General features: G+C 41.6%; 1 protein-coding gene across 2 annotated transcripts in view; it reads left to right on the top strand.

Annotated features, from left to right (window-relative positions):
- The first annotated feature begins 6,939 nt into the window (after positions 1-6,939).
- LOC117468880 (Down syndrome cell adhesion molecule-like protein 1 homolog) overlaps positions 6,940-22,998 on the top strand; it is a 56,964-nt gene continuing 40,905 nt past the window's right edge. The window contains exons 1-3 of one of the 2 annotated variants that reach the window (XM_034113247.1): positions 6,940-7,162; positions 16,097-16,417; positions 20,547-20,693. In XM_034113247.1, the coding sequence (XP_033969138.1) occupies positions 6,940-7,162; positions 16,097-16,417; positions 20,547-20,693 (691 nt within the window). The remainder of the gene's footprint in view (positions 7,163-16,096; positions 16,418-20,546; positions 20,694-22,998) is intronic. The other variant, XM_034113255.1, reaches the window with a different exon arrangement.

Here is a 22,998-nt window from a genome sequence, read left to right as displayed (position 1 = left end):
TGAAGCTAAAGTGTGTAAAATTATGAAAGAATGTCGAACAATGTTATCAGTGGCTCTGACTTGAAAACACAGGAAAGCTAATGTTATCTTACCTTTCTAACTTTTAAGAAGAAGACTGACATCATCTTCAAGGCTCATTGTGCTTTACTTTCCAGACTGTGGGTGTTTCTCAATCGCGAGTAAAGCTGCTTCAGAGCCACTATTTCAAGCATACTACGTCATCGAGTGCCGCCGAAGTACTGTTCCAATCTCCAGCATACTTGGAAATCTACCGAGCCCGGCATACTCCGTTTGGAGAAATATCGAGGCTGCACATGAGTAGACTCCGCGGTCTTAAAATCCCCACAATGCTTTGCGCACGGACCAATTTCCCCAAATCTGCAATAGTATGAAGCTGCAGCCTCGGAGGCTGCACTCTCAGGACCACACTCTCAGGACCACATTCTCAGGACCCTAGTTGTTTTGCAACATCGCCACCTAGCGGATTGGATGACCGCAAAAGTACAACCAGCGAGTATTGAGTCTCATACACTGCGAGTCTCTTTAGACATTGTAATGCTTGTTATTAACCATCTAAAAATGCATGAAAATATGTTTTTCTTACTGAAATTACATTATTATTATTATTAACAACAAGTTGTTGTTAATATGTTTTTGATTTTTAATAATAAATGTATTTTGTATGTCAGATGTAAAAAGATAGTCTTTTATATTTGTCTTATCAAATTTGACATACAACATAAATATATATATATATATTGTAGTAATAATTATATAATCTATTTATAATTGTAAATGTATATTGTATGTAGACATACATTTAGATGTATATTTTGTTAAAAGAAAACTGTTAATTTAGTTTTTGGGAGAAGGGGTGGGGTTAAATAAGTGTAAACTCCTTTGAATCAATTTGATACTGCTTATGTTTCTACAGTATCATAATTCTCTTGTTTCATTTCATTATTATATATATATTTTTTATTGTATTACACGTTCGAAATAAATCAAATCAAATGTGTCTTTGAAGAGGTGCTAGATTACTCAAAAACAACTGTTAGTGTGTTTATGCACCAGGCTGCAAAAGATAAACATGCAATTTGACGAGAGGAATTTCAGTGCAGAATACATTTTTATTTATTGGGCACTGTGGATTGTTCACTGGGGTGAGGCGGGGTCTGCTGTTCCCTCAACCACCAGACAACAGCTCCAGCTGCAGTACCCCGGGAAGCCCTCTTCTGAGTAAAAACCCTGCAACACTCCTCGCCGTCCACTTCCCCGGTAGCCTGTGCCAACGTCCTTATAAAGGTTGTCGCAGTAAAAGCACCTGGAAATTTGGTATTCCTTCCGAAATTCCCTTTTGTGTCCCTCTGAGAAGACATTCCAGTTGACGACACCTGAAGTAGAATGTCATAAGAAAATTACAATTCAGACAGAAAAACAACAAAACCTTCCTTAATTTAGCTGACCTTAGTCAGTTAGTTAGTTTTGAAATACTTTCACAGACAGACATAAATTAGGCCTAATTGTTAGATTCTGACACGACAGATTCTAACCTACAGAATAGACCGACATAATAACTGACTAAAACACCTCATGCAATATTACAAAACATGTCAAAATGATGAGACTGTCTGATAAACAGTAAACAGGCAGTCAGCACAGTTAAGATTATTTACAATGAATTCAAATAGTAATACAATGACTATTAAAGAAGCATTTACACTGAAGACAGAACTTATATTAGGCTACTGCTGATTTAATGTAGCGGACAGACAGATCATATTGACATGCTTTTGTCATCCTTTGAAGTTTAATTAATTAGCTGACTATAATTAATGATCAGGGTTGGGAAGTTTACTTTTTTTAAATGTAGGTTACAGATGACTAATTACCCTGTTAAAAATGTAATAAGTAATGTAACTATTTGTATTGATAATCTAATGTTAATTATGGTTCTTTTATGTTTTTTGTGAGTCACTTTGGATAAAAGCCTCTGCTAAATAACATAACCATAACATACGTTTTCATTAAACAAATAAACAAAAAGGCTAACAGTTGGTTTTGCAGCGAGTCATCATAGGCTAACAGATGACATTTAGCTGTTAACTTTAAACAAACAACATGATTCACATTACTCACACTCTTACTGTAATTAGTGATTAAATCAACAATTAATGTAGGACACCTAGTTGGGCTTGCCAAAATCACGCTACAGTTTCATTAAACAAATAATCAAATATGCTAATTAAGCTAATGCTATTAGCATTAGCTTTTGCCGAAAGCTATAGCTAACAAATAATTGTTTTTAGTGCCTTTAATACTGTTAGAAGCTATCATAAGCTAACAGATGTTTGTTTGTATTGCCTTAAGACTATCATAGTTAATGTTAGCTAATCACACTTCATTTCAAGACACCGGAATTGTTATTAATGTTAAACAAATAAAACTTTAAAAGCACTTCACACTACTCACACTCTCTGCGTTGTCGTTCATATTCATGTCTCCTGCTCACTAGGTGGCGATGTTGCAAAACAACTAGGGTCCTGAGAGTGTGGTCCTGAGAGTGTGGTCCTGAGAGTGCAGCCTCCGAGGCTGCAGCTTCATACTACTCCAAATCTGTGGCGGAAGATGTAAGGCGGGGCCTCTCATATGACGCACACCTGCACACTTGCTAGTGTGTTCCACACTTCGTTTTCCGAATGGCAGGAAGTATTCTTGACTCACTTCTGAAGCAAGATGCTCGGCAGACATGTGCTACCAAGCAAGCGTACTCGCGATTGAGAAACACCCTGTATGGCGACTTCAAAATGTTATGGCTAATCCTGCTGCTGCCTGCTGCGACCAACCTGGTTTACAATTTAGCGTGAATTTGGGGGACTTCCTGTAAAATGGTGGACCGGATGCATCCTACTCCGTAAGTCCCGCCTGTCTGTCCCAAGCACATCCATGGCCTGTCCCAGTTATACACTTAGGCCCCGGCTCCACGAGGACAAATACGGCAAAACGCATCGGAGTAACGCAAATGCAACCGCAAAAAACCTTCCGTCCCCACGCAATATACACCGGATTGTGTCAAGCTCCACGAGACGGCTCCGTTTACATCCAAACGCTGGAAAAGCTGCAGTACATATGCCGAACCTGTACGTGGCGCTGTAACTTCCTCCACAAAAGCAGCAACTTCCTCCACAAAAGCAGCGAAGAAGAATGGTTGTCATGGTTGCACTTCTGTGTATTCTCCGCGGTGGGGGCCGACAGAACCGGGCAGAGTTTTTCGCCGGTCAGCGTGTGTTAAAGTTTAAATCTTCCGGACAAAATTATAAAAGTGCCGGTCAAAGGTCTTCATTGTTATTTATTGAGCTTTAAAACAAATGAATAACGACGATATAATGATATATAATCATCAAATACACTGAGCCTGTCTCTTTTTCCTCTCTTCTGACAGCGTCAGTGTCTGTCTCATGCAGCAGCTGATCCTGTAATGAGTGACCCGACAGTAAAAATGAACATATTTATAACTAGTTTAGGTAGTTTGAGAGGTAATTAAAATAGCTAAGGGTGATGATCTGACTTGAAGTGTGTGTTTTGCTCCCGCTGCATCACAGCGGCAGGAGCTGCGTGTCTCCGTCCTGTCAGATTAGACTTCAATCGCGTTTATGTCCATATCGAGATAAAGATAAATAATCTGAATTCAAGGAGGAGCTCCTGTAGATGTTGCACAAAGAACTGTAGCATGGTCAGTAGCGACTGGAGCACGATAGCAACCCTGCGGGGGAGAGGCGGGGCTATGAAAACGAATGACCGTATAGGCGACTCCACGGCCCCGTTGGACCCCCCAGAGCGCTCCGTTCCCAGATCTATCCACCTTTGGACCCGTTGTCGTTTGCGGGGTCTGTTTCTACGTTTCCCTTACGGCGTCGTCGAGCTTAGAGGGCTATACGCATGAGAAATATGCGGATTCAACCCGTTTTCGTCCTCGTGGAGCCGGGGCCTTAAAGGTGGGGTATTTCATTTTGGAGAAACCAGCTCGAGTGCGCTAGAATTTGAAAGTACACAACCGAAACAAATCTGCCTCTTTCTTCAGACTTCCTTACAGAGCCCCTCCTCCAACACACACGAACGCGCACATGACCAATGAGGGCACGAGATAAGTTTGTGCACGAGATGGAAGGCTGACAGGCAGGTAGGCCATCCAGTTATTTTAGCCGGGCCGGCTAAAATGATTGGTCGTGCTTTTTACAGTACTACGGCTTCCACAGATTAAAATGTGTTATGTATTTATTGTCAAAGCATTTAATATATTCATTGCTATCGGGATGTTAAGAGCATTCCATGGAATATAACAAAAAGTGTTTCTGAAATAAATTACATACCCCACCTTTGACTTACTGTAGCCTACAACGTCTATTATTTGGTGCTTTATAACTCTTTGTATTTTCCCCCATAATTTATTTTCTAAAGATCTGAGCCATGGCGACAAAAAGATCCCTGTCCTAGGCCACGCAACAAGACAACCATCTGCCATAGTTAAGGCTAAAATAGAAAAAGTGGAACTATAGCGCAGCGTTTTTCCAAAACAACACAACCTCCTTTCTCACCGACTAAGAACCAACAAGCCACTACAAAAAGTAAACAGAAATTAACGAAGGAATTATTGCCATTTTAGACGCAATAACAAAGCTAAATAAATGTGTCAGCAGCATGTTAGCTAGCAAAGCAAGCGGTCGAGTTGTACGCGGCAGAGATCAAGAGTCTTAAACTCAGCTACAAACCATGGAGAGACCGCAAGCAGAGCTACTGGAAACAGCCCTGGATAAATGATAAAGAAGGTAAAGATATTTGTGCTTTGGTTGTTAACCTGCAGGTTAAAGTCAGTGGTGTAAAATAACTAAGTAGGCCTACATTTACTCAAGGACCGTACATTTACTAAAAGTACACTTTTAAGGTTGGCCTACTTGTACTTTACTTGAGTATTTCAATGTTCTGCTACTTTGTACTTTAACTCGACTACTTTATTTTGTGACTAGTTAGGCCTACTTTGCAGAACACTTAGGCTAATAAGACTTTAGTTACACCTGGAGTAAATTCACAAGCTACCCTGCAGTATACAAAGGAATTACAATTAGCTCCACCTTTACCGTTCTGTGATAAACACATGAATGCATCAATAATTATAATCAAAACATAATATATCTTTCTAAAATGGGCATATCAGCATTACGAGTAACTTGACTTTTGCCTACTTTAAGTATATGTTGATGCTTGTATTTTTTTTTACTTAAAACTTCTTGTCATAGCTTTCCTACACTCTGGTAGCCTACTTCTACTTTTACCTAAGTACTGCTTTCACCTCTGGTACACATTTTCCCCAAATTACTGAAAGTGCCTCAATCATAATCATATCTGAAGGTCATTTTAAACTAGATAATTGTGCAGATTGTGGGCCCATGCACTTGCAAGTGTATCCAGCAGGTGTCAGCAGAGACTCGCATTTGGAGCCAGAGGCTTGAATCTCAGGTCAGATCATCAGAACGCAGCGCCGAGAGAAAGTGATGCTGACCTTTTCTTGAAGTTGTTTAAATCTGTAGACAACCACGTTTACAATGAGACCTCATACACAGGCGTCAAATACACATGGGTAGATGTTATTGATTGCTATACAGACTTATGTTGTTATTTACACAATCTGTGCAAAAGAGTCTGATATTTGATCTGTGAACAAAAACGTTATTTAAATGATCTTCATTAGAGGATTAAGGCTATTGTTTCACATATTTTAATGTGTGATATAGTTGAGTGAAACATTCGAATCACACACATATTTTATTATCTTTTAAACCCTCTCCAAACCATCTGATTCAGATCCTGTTGCGTGGAGAAGTGAAATGTCTAGGTGCGTTTGTGTAGGCCCACTAAAATGTCAATAGGGCCTACTGCATAATGCCAAATACTTTTTATTGAAGACGCAGCAACATGTTCAGTCAATCCTCTGTAAAGTGAGCTATCAGACAAGCTTCCGCCCAAAATCACACTGAATTAACATTAAGTTCCCTTTAAAAAACATTTCACTGTTCTTTCCATGCCTAGATGCTGTCTGTTGCAGCAGACGATCACTTCTCAGATCCAGCACTGGCGCTCACATTGACTTTAAATATTCTATGAACTGGGAGTGTCCTGCAACTTGTGCCATCCTAATATATGGTGATGCAGTTCACATGTGGCGCAACAGAGAGCAGGGGAAAATGGCAATGTGGAAAGTTGCTCGCTATGCTTTAAGGATTCGCTGAAGCCTTTGATAATTGTTTACCTGCTGTGTTATTCACCTGCTGTGTGTGGAAGTGTCATGCCCCACACCCCGATATACTCTCTCTCTCTCTCTCTCTCTCTCTCTCTCTCTCTCTCTCTCTCTCTCTCTCTCTCTCTCTCTCTCTCTCTCTCTCTCTCTCTCTCTCTCTCTCTCTCTCTCTCTCTCTCTCTCTCTCTCTCTCTCTATCTCTATCTCTATCTCTCTCTCTCTCTCCCTCCTCTCTATCTGCAGTGCATATCTGTGCGCAAATGTCTACGCACGTTTCATGGCTCCGAAAGACAAAGAAAAACAGTCATTAGTCTGTCGTGTAGCTCCACGTCCTTGTGATTAAGGCCCAATCTGCAGAGAAAAAGGCGTTTACGCATTTTAAGATTCTTTGCAGCAGCCTTAGCGGCTTTTTTAGATCCATATTGCGCCAATCACCGCGGTCATCAGGGGCGCACAGGTGGCTCTCCAAGGTGCCAACACATCTGTCAGCGCAGCTCAAACTAACTGGACATTTGGACACAACTGGACCCAAAAAAAAAACCTCACAACAACCCTCGGCTTTGCTGAGCCCCTTCGCTCCGCGGTGTTTGATTAGTGTAGGGAGGATGGATTTGCATGCACAGTAGTGTTGGGAGGAGAGGAGGGACATGGGCGGGGCCGAGGCGCCTCTCATTTCCCCTCCATGCTTAGCGGGGCAGCAGGGCTGGAGAGACCTCCGGGGAGCACAGTCGCCAGTCCAGCACGGAGACCCGCCTGGCCAAAAGACCGCGCCTCACACTTGCCAGGATTGCCAAATATTCCTGAAAAATATACCTGCTATTTATGGCATGTGGCTTGTAACTTTACTCCTGCTGTACTCTCTCCAAGAAGGTAAGAGGGAAAAAAGGAATGCTCGAAATATTTCAAATCGTGTGCACAAGGAGTGTTGGGAGTGTTTAAGTTGAATGAAAAGTGAAAATGAATGGAACGCTTAATTGAATTGCGGTGTGTTGAATGATGTGTGTGGCTTGTGCTTTGATGTCGGAAGCCTTGTGCATGAGGAATTGATTTAAAATGATTCTTTAAATCCAAATGTTTAAACTGTTGGTGCTGAACTACATTTTGAGAAAGTAAAATGCGTGAAGTTATTTGTTTTACCTGGCTGTTTTGGTGTTTTTACGTAGCGGCCTCAGATGGTGCTGATAGCACGGATTGTTTTCGCATTACCAACTCCAGTTATGAATATGTAAAATGGCTGAATAGGGAGAATGAGGTGCGAATTCAGAGGGAGGGTGAGAGGCAAATGAAAACATGTATCGGCCTGCAATTATAGCAATTGATTACCAATTCTAGAACAAATTCCCTCAAAATGTGCCAGTCCTGTAAAGTTTTGATGGGAATTCTTGAGATTTGTGTTATCTGGATGCTCTCATTGTGTAGCCTTTGCTAATTGCAGCTGTTTTCGTGGACTATATTTGGCACAAGCGCTCCATTGCACAGAGATGCTCTTGTTTTTATAGGATGACATTTATTTTAGGCTTTTAAATATTTTTTCTCTGTGATAACAAATTATTGCCTTTTTTAAATTGGATGACTAATAAAAGGCCCTCTTCCCCCCCCCCCCCCCCCCCCCCCCACAAAGGCCTTATTAGTTTAATAGATGTTCTCCCACATAAAGGCCATAATTGGTGCATTAAGATTGGTCCGCTTTATCAAATTAATTTGGACTACTCAGTTTCTTTTGTTTAATTTTCTATATGCATATAAAAGGCATGCTATTTGTTTAAACAGATTCTTTCTTGCTCGGTGCATGCAGTAAATCCCTGACCCTACTGCAAAGTTGATCTTCTGCTATTACAGTGCATTATAATAATCCTGTACAAATCTGCGTCGAAAATAACAGAAATTCAACACCATCTCCACATGAGAGCATTTGCTTAGGCCTTTGTGTAGCCTGTTTGTTTGGATACATGTTTACATATTGTTTCGTCCTAGCACAGGGCCTGAGAGGGTGTACAATAATTTAGCATAAAGTCTTGGTATGGAGGATTGGCTGGAAGGAGGCATATGGCTGTTAAAATGGGCCATTTTAAATCTTGGCATTTCCCCCATTTTATTTTATTTTTTAAATATCTGCTAATGAATTAGCAATTGGTCACATATGTGCTATGTTTGTTGTCCATGTTGTGTTCCTCAACTCGCTTAAATTCACTACAATTTCCTCAAAACAACTATTGATTTAAAGCAATTATTCAACTTGAAAGATGTGGTTTCAGAGCTTTGCAGAATCATATTAATATGCGCAAATGTATTTCCCCAAATGAGAAACTCCAGGGGCGTGGGTGCAGATTATAGACTTGCCCGGTCATGTTCCTCACTAATAGCGCACCTGGACCCCGCGGACGTGTTCGCGCGTGTGCCAGCGCGTGCGTCACGGTTCGTGTGTGTGTGTGTGAGTGTTGGCGGGCGCGCGGAGGAGGGGAAGTGACGGGGACACCCCTCTTTGGTTTTGTTGATAAATGTTGGACACTTTGGATTGGATTTTATCTCTGCCTTGAGCTTGACTGGAAGTTTACTCATGTATTTATTTATGAGGTGTTTGAAATATATTTAAAAAAAATCACACCGCTATTGATACAAAATGGTGCTAAATTATGTCAGAGACATAAGGTGGCAATCAGGTTGCAGGGTAATTAACGGATTCTTGAAAAAAGAGCTTGAAGGGCCTATTAGAGCACAATGCCTATAATTTTTCTTCAGTGATTTTAAATATCATACCTAATTAAAGTGATTGTATTTGTTCTTTAAACAATCAGTTAAAATGAAATTCAAAGACTGAATTTACTGTAATTGTAAATTAATTAGCAGTGAATATAATCCACCTTAACATATTCTTAAACATACAGGCCTACTGAAGGCCTATTCTGAAACTTGAATTCAAAATCCAATTTATTAAACAAAATAATAAAGGATTTGTGTGACATTTAAACTTAATTTGAGATGTGTCAAGCAATAAGGTGATCCCTCACCCTGGCACACTTCGTCCTCTCCACTGCTCACCCGCTACAAATAGAAATATGCAAACCCCTTCCCCCCCCCCCCCCCCCCCTACCCAGTCCAATTCCCTGTGCTTCCTTTGCAAGGCTGCACAATTAAAGCTGCAATCTGAGCTATAGGCAGCACTCAATGACAAAGCTGTGTGGTCGACACAGGGGTGCCAATCATTACTCAGGCAGGGCACAGGCCTACATTTTTTACCAGCTGAAACATGGCATTATTTAATTTTTCAAAAACACCCATCTTAAAGAGGGTTAAAGGAGTAATAGTGAGTTCTCTGTGTGATTTTTGTTGTAATTTGCTTCTTTCAGGGGTCATACACAACTCTGATTTATTTTAAAATGAGTGAACTGTGCTCCAACAAATATACACACGACTACTGTACAACACCCAAACCCACTCAACACTGCCGCCTATAAAGAGGCTTTTTTTGGCTATTTCCTTTTAAAGAAAATCATTTATAAAAATCTAGTTGAATGATTACTCCAACAACTTGCCTTTCAGCTTTTATACTTTCACCCGAAAAACCAGCAATTAAATTGAAAGAAAATGTAAGTTATTGTTCTCAAATTAACACGGATAAAATATCCGCACACACATCTCCATCAATGTTGTTGCCTAACGGTGGGCAAAGTGTGCTAAGACCATCAGCAGAGGAACGGAGCTCATTGCACTTCCCAGCTCTCCAATAGGATGCCACAGCTCTGTCACTGACATCCCTGCTCTCCCATTCGTCCTCAAGTCTATCATAAATCCCAACGAGATTATGAATAAGAACTAATCATTTAAAACAACGACAACAAAAAGACGCAAATGAACACCGTCAACGGTTAAAAAAAAATGTTTTTCCCAGCCAGAACTGCTAAATTGAACCAAACCCCCTCCAAATTGTATTGGATGCTGGGACTGCACATTTTCAGAAGGAGGGCGCGTTCAGCAAATGTCAAATCTCTGAAGCAAGTAGTTGTTTTTGTTGGATATCTCTCCCTCTATCTCCATCTCTCTCTCCATCTCTCCCTCCCTCCATCGCTTCCTCTCGCAGTAACTCCCCTCCCTCTCTCTCCCTCATCACTAGGCAGAATTAAAGGCTGGGGGAGGGGCAGTTTATGCAGACTGTGCTGGGACTTGTGATCCACAGATTTGATATTCACATTAAGAGAGAAACTGGCTGCTTTGATGTGAGGGGGAGCAGGTCCCAGGGGATTGCTGAAGTAGCACACTTTTTTTTTTTTTACTGACACAGCACAGGCCGGGGGGGGGGGGTGGGGGGGGGGGGGGGGGGTGTTGGTGGTGGTGGGTGGGGTGGGGAGCAGATTGTTGGGGACAGGGTGTACAGAAAGACAGTAGGTGGGGAGCGGCGATACCCCTTCGTTGATTAGATGTAACCCTGACAACCTTCCCCCCTACTCACCACCTACTTATGCCAGGCCCCTGAGGATTATCCATAAACTTACACCTATCTTCAGCCCCTTGCATCCAACCAATATTCAATTTACACCCCTTCGTGTGGCGCGTCTCCTCCCACTTCCTCCTCCTCTGCTGCTGTACGTTTCCACAATCATCTTATCAGAAACGCAACTTTCTGTCCCAGAAACACCTGAAGAGTGAACAGGAGTTACAGACTTGGTGGAACTGAATAGCAACGGCTCGAGGAGAGAAGGCAGAGACTATTCTCATGTGCTTATGGCCAGAAGTTGAATCCCACTTTTGACCTTTACCACACTTACTGCACTGAATCCAATACAGATGAAATGCTGTTAAGGTTTTATTTTACCGTGGTGAAGAATTAGATGGACTGAGAGAGGTGAGAGAAGAAGAGCAGGAACATGTGGAGGTATTATGCCTCTGGCCGGGCTCTGGGTGGGAGAATGTGTGTATGTGAAACAGTGAGGGGCTTATGGTGTTTGTTTACCTCCTCATCACAATACAGTTGTGAGCGTCAAGGGTTTGTGTGTGTGTGTGTGTGCACTCCTGTGCGCACTCACATCCTGGAGAGGCGTAGATCAGCTGCATTATGCATGATGAAACCTTGCATAGGTTATGACTTCTGCATCGCCGACATACATATTCATGCGCGGCTCTCTGGCAGGATGTATAAAATAGTGGCTGCGAATCTGACAGCCTAAGCAGCGCCGTCAGGGCTCCAACACCCTTTTCTCTCCGGGGCTGTGTCTGAAAGAGCTTTGTGAAGCCCACTGGGTGCAGGTGATCTGCTGCATCAGCAATATCAACGCAGGGGCCCTCATGACTTTGGTCAATACTGCCATCAGGGCCCCGACCGTCCAACCACTGCTGGTGTTCGATCTTTATGAATATGAGAAAGGTGACACCATGGGTTTGGGATGTTGTTGCTGAAATTGTTTAAGCCTACTTGCATATTGTGTTGTAAATAAGTCAATCAGCTGAGATCAGAGTGGACCTGGAACGATCTGTTAATTATTCATCGCCTATTAATAACTGCCGATTTAACGATTGTTTAATTGTTTTTAATCCTCAGTCTCAGTTTCTAGATTCCCCTCTTGAGAGGATTTGACACTTTTCTTAGCTTTTGAATAATTTTAAACAGAATATCTTTGTGTTTTGTTCTGTTTATTTGACCAAACAAGACGTGAAGATTTAGAGTCTGGGAATTTTCCTTTAGCTTTGCCATTTTGTGAATTGAAAGGAAATTGATGGAACTTGAAGTCGTGGATAATAAGGAAGGGACCATTCAAGAGTGAGAAAGCACTCACTGTATAACTGTCAAGCAGTGTCTGTAATATGTTGATATATTTGTGTTTAAATGGATCTGTTGGTAAATTGCAAAACTAAACTGTATTAACTTGACATATAGTTGATTTGTCGATTGGTTAAACCTTACCTAAGCTGGGGAGTACTTCCCTGTTCTGATGCACTTGAGGTCATAATGGCAACATTTGATCATGGTGATGTGTTTAAGGTAACATATCAGATAGTTTCAACCTAATGGAAATGTTGAAAAGCTGTGCATTAGTGTGATGCAACTGGCCCAACTTGAAATCCATTTTTAGCGTTTGGATTCAGCCATGACAAAGATGTGTTTACCATGCAGTCTCGGTCGTTTATCTCACTGTTTGTGCATGTGGCCTTTTCATGTCTTGCCACAAAATCCGTCTGTGCAGGTTGGCACAGGCGGCATGTAATGTTTCGACCGTTGGTTTTAAATGGAGTGGAAAGTCTGCAAGTCTGGCACAAACCAGGACATTGCCAGTTGAGTTTTGGAGCGTGCCCATTGTGACGCGACTGACCACACCTAACCTAAACATCAGTTTGTAATCCTCTTGCTGACTGTCTTTGGTATGTCAGGCATTTACACACTATATTACATGTCATTTGTTAGACGCTTTTATCCAAAGCAACTTACATACATTCAGTACTGTGGACAATCCCCACAGGAGCCATTTGGGGTGAAGTGTCTTGCCCAGGCACAAAGACATGCTGACTGCAGTGGGACTCGAACTTGGTATCCCCTGATTCGAAGTTCAGCACTCTATCCACTGAGCCACAGCCACTACCAGTGGTGGACGAAGTACTGACATATGTGACATATTTTACTTTTCTTCAATAAAAGTAGCAACACAACCATTAAAACACTCAAGTACAAAAAGTCTTGTATTCAAAATCCTGCTAAATTAAGAATATTGGCACAAATAGATACCGAAAAGGCCAAAAGTAAAAGTACTCATTTTACGAAACGGCCCATTTTAGAACATAAAAAAATGCAATGTTTGTGTTATAATTATCAAAGTATCCAGATTCCATCGCTGACTTTAAGCAATCTATTGGTATTTACTCTAAAATAAACACTTTTTTCATAAGCTCATCCAACTTTATGCCATTTAAAACATACCTGCTCACTTTAATCGCAACACAAAATATTTGAGCCACTGACAACATTTGGTGACTTGAAATGTCTAAATTTAGAATGTTCAGTGGGTCAGTGTTGTTGGGTTAAATTGTTGCATTGTTCTATATCCATTGACAGCTTTCAAGTGCCAGCGCCACCATGGCAACCCGCTTTGTCTCCTCCCAGTGTGAGTGCTTTTGGAGTGTGTATGTGTTTATGTGTGTCTGTATGCGTGTGTGTGCGCGGGGTGAGTTTCACCTGGTTTGGACAGTAGTGGTTTGCTCTGATCCCTTTTCTATTCTACTTCCCGCTCCATCAGTCCCAGTGCTCCCCAGCCCCCCAGTGCCCGGGCCCCCAGGCCATATAATCTACTGTATGAGAGGTTCTCCTGCTGCCCAGCCCCCCTGGGCGCTCAGGGTGACCCCCTCACTCCTCCACTTTAGTCCTGTCCCCCCATTGGGAGATTATAGATATTGCAATCTTTAATATGGGCTTTATGCTCAGGGGCCATTATCAGTAATCTGCAGAGGGGAGGGAGTCTGACCTGGTTTTTGCAGCCCACCACTGGACTGCCAGACACATTTTCATATACCATCTGTAACATTCTGCACAGCTTTATCAATCTCTAGTCAACAAGGGAAAGTAGCACTTCTTTGAAAGGAGGCTGGAATGATCACCAAACCCTCCTGGATGGCAGAGGTCACTGGGTCTGCTGTGACCTGCTGCTCTGGGACACTGTTGATGGTGGTCATTGATTCTGTTGCGATTTATGCATTTGTCCCCCAATGCTATAAGCCACACTTCATTAATAACATGTCCTAAACAAAGATTATATGTTTGGTGACACAATATTTGCTCTCACTCCTGATTACTTGTGTTTGGTGTTAGTGCTCCAGAAGGTCACATCTGCTGGACTTTGTTAAGTTTGGAATATTGATGCAGAATCGCTGCTCTCACTCGATTTGAACTCCTTCGGATATTCTGCTTTGTGATCTTGTGATATTCTCATAACTTTGTGAAAACAGGGATATTTGATACTTTCTAAATGATGTAAACAAGACCAACAGTTGGCTGGTAAAGCACAAGTACCATCATAAAGAGGATGCTGATAATGACACATATTCTGTTAATCCATCTGAGTATGTACACCTCTACCTGCAGACCTTTAAGATGTCTGACTGACTCCTTACCTCTGAGTAACAGAAGGTTATAATGTTTCTATTTACCGAGCAAACAACTGTGATTGGTGATACTGCTTTGGTGAAGTCGGAAAACAGATAATCTGGACCATGGGGGGTGAAAACCTTGGTGTGAGAAAAACAATTAGTCCATTTTCAATTACTCAATTGACAAAAGTAAAACTACCACCACTTTGATGATCAATTCATCATTTTCAAGGAAAATTGTTGTTCTAGCCTCTTAATTTCATTGAGTGTTGGTCGAACAAAAACAATGATTTGATGGTCTCTCCCTTTTTTCATCTCATAGACCAAAATGATTAATGGATTTATGAAAATGTAAACAAATAATCATATGATGCAACAATGTATTTTTGTATAAATAATACATTTAGTATTAAGTTATTCAATGTTTTGCAGTCATATTTCTAGGTAAATATTTCATGAGATTTTAGTGACATTCTGTGCTGAACTGTGACATGTCGGACGTATTATATTTACAAAATGTTTCCAGGATAGAATAAATGATTAGAACTGTTTTGAAACCGCAATAAACTATTTTCAAAAAGATACAGAGTAAGCATTAAATATAAAAAGCCAAAAGACCACTTTAAAAAACCTGATGTCACCACCACTGAAGTTTGGTCTAAAGTATGTTTTTGCACCATGTCAATGAAAACAATCAAATCATTACATTTAATTAAACTCAATCAGTTAAATATATAATAGCAAAATATCCAAACTTGTAGATTCTACTGACATTTTTCATCTATATAAATCTATATATAAATATTGACTTTAAAAACAATTCAGCTCTTTTAACAAACATTATTTAATAGACAATACAAATATATTTGATCCTTCTTTACAAAAAGAAGAAATAAACACACTCAGTCATGATTGAACCACAGTAAACTAAAGGCTAATTTCATCCAATTTGGATCCACACCATGGCTCCTTCAGTATCTGTGTGTATCCTCCCTGATGTGTCTGACTCTCTGGGCTGAACTGAACATTAACAGTGTGACCATGTGTTGCAGTGGTGTTGTATTAGATATAATTTAGAATCAGTGGTGGTTAACGTCCACATCTGTCCATCAGCAGTGTCCCCCCCACTCTTCTTTCTCTTCTAATCTTTTCTAATATGACCCCAAATTTGAGAGTGTCTCCCCTCCTCCTTCCCTCTTCTCACTCTCCTTCTCTACTGGAGCTGTATGTGTTTAATCTGAGTGCCAATGAAGAACATTCCTGCATGTGAGTGTGTTTGTGCATGTGTGTGTTTGTGTGTGTGTGTTAAATATGTAAGGAGATTAAATAGACTTAAATCTCTGCGTCTGGCATAGAAATTCCAATCACATAACCTATCATGGAGTTGCCTCTCTGTGTCTTTGTTTGTGTGCTTACACACTGTACGGAGGTAACAGGCTCCTCCTCCCTCCGATCCATCTAAACCATCACAGGCTTTAGCCCAAATCCCTGGCTTTCTGGATCACATGACTGATGTTTGCAGCTGGACATTTGACATATATTTGTTATGATTATTTTGCAACACATTTGAAGGACATCCCACTCTGTCCATTTTATTGTCCATTAATGTGATGCCGATCGCTTCAATTGTGGAATCCTGTTTGTTGGTTTATATATATGTGTGTGTACAGCACATGCCTCTCACCTTCACCTTGGCCTGTTATTGAGTTGTGTTCTGCTGTCTGTTTGCCCCCACAGTACACAGTGAGGATGTGGGCTCCACCAGGCTGTACTTTGTGAATGCCTCCCTGCAGAGGGTTACCTACTCCAGCTCGGTGGGGGTGTCCCTGCCCTGTCCAGCAGGCGGCACCCCCAGTGCCATACTGCGCTGGTACCTGGCCACCGGCGACGACATCTACGACGTGCCCCACATCCGACACGTGCACGCCAATGGAACCCTGCAGCTGTACCCCTTCTCGCCCTCCGCCTACAACAGCTACATCCACGACAACGACTACTTCTGCACGGCTGAGAACCAAGCCGGCAAGATCCGCAGCCCCAACATCCGCATCAAAGCTGGTGAGTTGGATCTGTGGTCGGGAAGCGGAATGAGCATGGGTTTTCCCACCTTTGTTGTCAAAGTAATCCCATTCACACAAGCACTGTTTTAAAAAGAAAAGTCTCTGTCCAGATGAAAACACAAATGGTTAGGATGTCCCCACACACACCAGTGGAAGTCTGACCACTCTGCTTCTCATATATAGGCCAATTAAAAGCAATGGTACAGTTGTGTGTAAACATATAAAAAGTCCATCAGAATACTTTATTCATCCCCCGAGTGGAAATTAGATGTTGGAATAGATGCTCAATTTTGTAATAAAATACAAAAATGGACATTGTACTATAATATATAACAACAATGGATGTATATTTGCCGTCAACAAATGTTGCCTCGTTTGTGTTGCCTTACAAAAGAGATACGGGTGCACACCCAGATGTTTCAAGCTAAAACCATTTATGCATCAATTCTGACATGTGGGGACTCTGGGATGTCCACCATGGCTTGAGTTTTCCAAAAGATTCCTTTTTAGGGATCTTCTATGCTGATTGGGTGTGGACGAAAGACCATTGCGCGTTTTAAAAAAGAAACCTTCACAAAGATACCCATGTACTTGAGGACTAGGCCTAAGTGTGAAGTAAGACCTGTTATTAAGATGAAAAAGTGATGTTGAAGATCACAAGGCCAAATTGAGACACAACATGATGAAGAAGTGAGAAAAACAACATAGTTGTCAAAGCATAAAGTCGAGCAGATGTGATTGGCAGCTTCAAAAGAAAGCCCCGCCCACACGGAGTCACCTGGCCTAAAATAGTGCGTCTCCACCTGGACACAGATTGACCCAAATCAAATCAAATCAAATCAAGTTTTATTTATAAAGCACATTTGTGACCCGCTCTATCGAAATCAGTCGGAAGTCGCAACGGCTCATTTCAAAATAAACGTGGATTTGCGTAAAAAACAATTTTTTCGGGGTTCGGGTGTTTTGTTTGATTTTAAATAAACAAAGTCTTGGCTTTCAGAATATGAAACTTTTATTTCCAAAATCACACGATAAATACATTTGTGAAGCTTGTAAAGGGAAGATGACAGGCACCTCTCACTCGCAATCTGCTCTTCCGCAGCGCCGCCCCCCCTCCCTCCGGCTGAAATTATGAATGTAAGGCATATAGTAATCATAGATAACACGGCAGGGTCCGTTACAGTTTGTTTTCATCTGATTTCAAATAAACAAAGTCTTGGCTTTCAGAATATTAAACTTGTTTCGGCAAATTTAGATGATAAATACAACTATGAAGCTTGTAACGGCATAATTACAAGCGGAGAACGGAGTAACTTAACGTCACAGCAGGCATAACAACAGCCGGTGTTTCTCGTGAGTGTTTTCCCCGGGAAACAAACACAATATACACAAACGCAAAAATACACAAACACACACACACACGTACACACACACACTCGCCAGCTTCCCCAGACCAGTAATCCAAACGGAAATATTTTCCCTCCCCGGACTATTTTGATCATTTGCTCCGCTAATGATCAATCAGATCGATGGATTCCAGAGAAGAGGAAACTTTGAAGGCCTTTTTCTCAAAATGATGACTCGGTGACAGTCATTATATAATGTGACATATCTTGCTTAATATTTAGAGTACAAAAACAATCCTGATATCATTAGAAAGCTAGGAATATCCTCTTTCCAACAGTGTATACAACTCAAAATGTGTCTTCGGGTCGATGCGACTGATTTCGATAGAGCAGGTCACATTTAAAAGCGATTTTTGGTTGAGCCAAAGTGCTGTACATGTAATAAAAACACATTACTACAATCACAATAAAAGACAATAAATTACAACAGATATATAAAAAACACAGGGAAAAGTCAGGAGTCATGCTCCGATCTGACTAGAAGGCCAGGGAGAAGTCTTCAGAGGAAACATCTGCATCAGATACTACACCAGGCCTCGACTCCGCTCACACCTTTTTGACTGAGCTGGTGATGAACCGCTGCACTTTATACCAACATAACCCCTTCAGCTCCATCTACAGCATCTGTTAGGACGAAATCCAGAGCACAACCCCTACAGCACTTAGAGTTAAGTGGCAACTTCGATGTGATTTTAGATGATATAACCACATCAGATGAGGAGGGAGAAAGGGTGACAATAGGTTAGATCACATCACCGCATCATCCTCATTAACACACTTCCACTTTTTAAAAGGTCAGTACAAGTAAGTATAACCAGGAACTTGACGGCCACTGGGATATTTTTTTTGAGGAATGCTTTTTAAAGCTTTGAAAGGTGAGAAAAGTAACTCCACACCTAGTGATAAGGAGATAAGTTTTGTGTGAGGGACCCTTTTTACAGCTAATGGAATCTCAATTTGTTATCTCATAATTTTTAAATATACTGTTACCATACATAAACATATATCTCAGACATTTGTTTCTGACATAAAAGAGAAAACAATTATTATTATAAGGTGTCCTTAGAGAACATAAAGAATCAATTAATTAACACTAGCAGCTATAATAGGTAGGCTATTTTTAGACTTTTTGACCAAAAGCTGCCTCTGTTGCCATCATATTCTCTTTTCTGTCCTCCTCCTTCTCCCTGCTCCATCGTTCTTCAAACTGTCCTCTTGTGCCAGACTAAAAATAGCCACAGCACACTTCTTTAATTATCTCTCATTAACCAACCTAATTGGCGCTTTCCGTTGATTGGACCGCGCGAGGCTGCTTTAATAAGCCAGACCTCATCTAGAGTAAAGCGGTACGTCTGGGGGTCTGGGTTCCTGCAGCAGATACTTCACCAAACAGTTACATCAAACCGCAGCTGGAACAAAAGCTGCAGCTGGATGTTAGTTACACTGCATCTATTGTCCCGCCCCCTCCTCCATCCCATCATTCGCTCAGGCCGGTCGGTCCCTCCCCCCCTTCCCTCCTGCCATCAACATCTGTTTTCATATTCTGCCTCCCAACACCGACCTGAACTAATACTCATATTCATTCTAATACTAATACAAGCGCCAAGTATAGGATTTGAGCCAGGGCCCTGAGCTGCATGCCAGCCGGTTGCTGCCTTCATTCCCACATGACCCAAAAGCCCGGCCTCGGGAGACGAGGGATTAGCATGAACCAAACATCCTGCAGCCAGCGGCCTCTGTCGGGCCGCGGCAGCGCTGGTGCACAGGTTACAGGCCAGACAGGATGCGGCCGCTCTATCTCGGGGTTCAGTCCCGTGGTCGTGGTGTTGAATAATTGACAGGCGTCTCATTTGAATCACCTTCACGGCTAACAATCAATTTTCAAACGCATTCATTGGTTGTTTCATTCCATGTTATTCCAGGAGAACCCGACAGATCTGCATTATTCCGCTCATTTGTTCAAAGAAGATGTAAATTTCCGTGCACTTGCATGTGTTTCCCCCTCGCAGCGGGCATGTATGCATGCTGCCATCGTGTCTGTTACCAGGGAAGGGATTCCGAACCAGTTTCTTAGCAACCTTCGGATACGTCCTAGCTTTCATGTGATTTTGCTAATGAGTCCCTGCTCATTCACCAGAGTGTAAAATATTGCACGAACCTGCATAAACTGAGCCCCAAAAAAGCCTTTAGTTGACTTTGAATGTGCAGCTCACTCCGTCGCATCCTTATGAAGTTCTGTGTTTAAAAAAACTGAAAAAATAAAGAAAATTGTGTTTTGAGATGACGCCATGCCACAGCTAGGAAATCATTTCCATGATTAACCCGCTTAATGGCGGCTTGCACCATTTATGGTGAGAGCGGAGGCAAAATTTGAAGAGTTCAACCGACGAAGAGTAGGCCAGTAATTTCCAATGAATAAATGTGGAGTACTGTGGTAATTGATGAAAGGACGTTTTGTCTCTGGAGTGTTAATGTGTTGTTTTTGATCATGTAAACACGAGTAGATTATTATTTCTGTCAAAACAAAAAGGCTTACATTGTCGTCATGTTCATCCGCCGCCAATATATCTTCTGGATAGGTGATGGAGAATATTTGTGTAGACATCTTCAAATAGTGACAATATGTTAAAATAAATCCTGGCTTGTAAGAATTAACACCTTCATTTACACCTAAAATATTGAGCTTGAGATATCTGAATGTGATTTGTGTGTCTTCTGTAGTTTTCAGGGAGCCCTACACGGTGCGGGTGGCGGACCAGCGCTCTATGCGGGGAAACGTAGCCGTGTTCAAGTGCCTCATCCCCGTGGCTGTGCAGGAGTACGTCAGCGTCGTGTCCTGGGAAAGGGACACGGTTTCCATCGTACCAGGTAGGTCATCACATGAGTGACTCTGGATTATCCTGGGGGTGGGCAGATTGATTCATTTCATAGGATTTAGGTATGTCTTTATCTCCTGTGTGTGTTTGTGTGTGTGTGAGCTTTTGTGTGAGCGGATGCACCGCTGTGCTCCATGTTTGACCGAACTCTTAACTCGTGTCTTCTGTCTGCTCACTGTTCTGGATCACTGAGCTGGTCCTCCTCCTCCTCCTCCCTCACTATCCTTCGTCTTCCTCTACTTTTCCCACACATTTCCCACTGCTTTACATCTCATCAGATACATTTCTCCCCCTAATGTCACATCCTGCCTTTAATTGTGATTGACACTGCATTAGATCTCTTCCAAGTCGCATGACTATTCCATAGTTTCTCCTCATCATATCTATTCCTGTCCTCTTCCTGCTTTTCTTAACACCACGTCCTTGAAGAACAGGGCCACAATTATAGACACATAGGATGACAATAGGACTGTGCCCCCACATTCATCTTCATTAACCTCATTTGTGTGTGTGTGTGTGTGTGTGTGTGTGTGTGTGTGTGTGTGTGTGTGTGTGTGTGTGTGTGTGTGTGTGTGTGTGTGTGTGTGTGTGTGTGTGTGTGTGTGTGTGTGTGTGTGTGTGTGTGTGTGTGTGTGTGTGTGTTTCAGTCTCATCTGTTGTAGTTGTTTGTGAATCCATTATAAGTGTTTTATAATGTGAGTGTATATTGTGTGTAATGTATGTTTGAAATGTTTATTTTCTGCGTAAAGTATGCTCGCAATAACAATAGGAGAGAGGGATGAGAGGTAGAGGAGGACATCCACCATAGGAGGAGAAGCAAGGAGGGTAGTAGGGCAAGAACGGCCTCAGGTCCTGCCAGATGGCGTTTTATATTATATGTATGCAAAACACACCCAGTGTCACACATTCACATGCACCAAGGATGCAGTAGTTTGTTATTGTCAGACATTTTTGTGTTTAAAAAAAAAACCTTTCAGTTTCACTTACAGAATATTAGTGTTTTACTGTACTTTTTATCAAATGATGTCTTCAGTTGTCCTGACAGATCAATAAACACATTTCAACACAAAAAACACCAAAACATTGTATCAAATGAATTACATTTCCGATCAATGGATAACATCAATTTGAGTTCTCCTGTTTTTCACATACAACAATTTTATTTTAGAAAAACCCAGACACCAACCAGCTACTTTTTTGGTTTAAAGTTTTTGTTAAAATTAAAATAGATTTTAGTGTTTGTTTTCTAATGCCTTTTTAAATATACACATATTTTATTTATTTTTTGATCTGCTGTTTTCACTTTAAAAATCAGCAGTAACAGTTCTCTATTCCCTCTGCAATCACTGTCATGGTTCACAGTGCCCTCCTATACGTTTCCTCAACATAAACACTGCTTTGGATGTGCCAGTCCTGTGTGTGTGTATATGTATTTTCATGTATGGGGTGTTGCTGTGTGGGCTGTCATGAGGCTGCTGTGTGTAATTAGGGGTATATAGGTCAGTTGATGAGCAGTGAGTGTGAGGATCAGATGTTGAACATGATGAGCTGCTCACTGAACTTTCGTTTCCCTGCGACAGCGGCGCACACAAACGCAACTCGCGATATGGCCGTGTTCAACCTTGACCCGCGACCTCCGCGCTAATCAACACAGCAACCTCGTCGTCCTCTCAGCCAATCACTGCAGTCGCTTATCTGCAGCATAACCTCTAAAACACAACACGTCTGCAGAACGGTTCATAATCTGAATAATGTGAGTGCACTCTCACATGGATGCACAGCAACTACACACATACAGTGAATATCAATATACAGTGGGTACATTTGGTTATATAAACATTATTGATGCTGATATCCAACTTCTCAGTTAACCCTCTCTTCGAGTAGCTCAAACATCAGCCGTCAAACTCTCTTTTCTACCTCTACAATCTACTTGGCCAGCAAAGGACTGTCTGGACAGGTCTAATGAAGATGTACAAATTAAAATGGATCTTTTTGAGTGAGAGGGTGTTGGCTTGTGTCTGTCACTTGTATTTGCTGAAGAGTTGCAGTTTATTTTGAGTGAGTAAATCCATACATGTTATGGTTGTGCACACCTGTCTTTTCTAATCAAATACTTTCATTCAATCATTTTCCGTACATGCTTGTTCCTTTTCCTGGGCTTTTCCCAGGAGAGAGAGACAATCACATTCACTTCACTGACTTGCATGTCTGTCTCTGTGGTGACAAATACTCTGCCTGGGATATTGCCTGGTTTTTGTATTGATAAAAAGGGACATTGTCTGCTGAAATCCACT

This window comes from Trematomus bernacchii, unplaced genomic scaffold, assembly GCF_902827165.1.
Source record: "Trematomus bernacchii unplaced genomic scaffold, fTreBer1.1, whole genome shotgun sequence".
Classification (NCBI taxonomy): Eukaryota; Metazoa; Chordata; class Actinopteri; order Perciformes; family Nototheniidae; genus Trematomus; species Trematomus bernacchii.
Note: the sequence above shows the minus strand (reverse complement) of the source record. Positions and strands in the feature narration are given on the sequence as shown.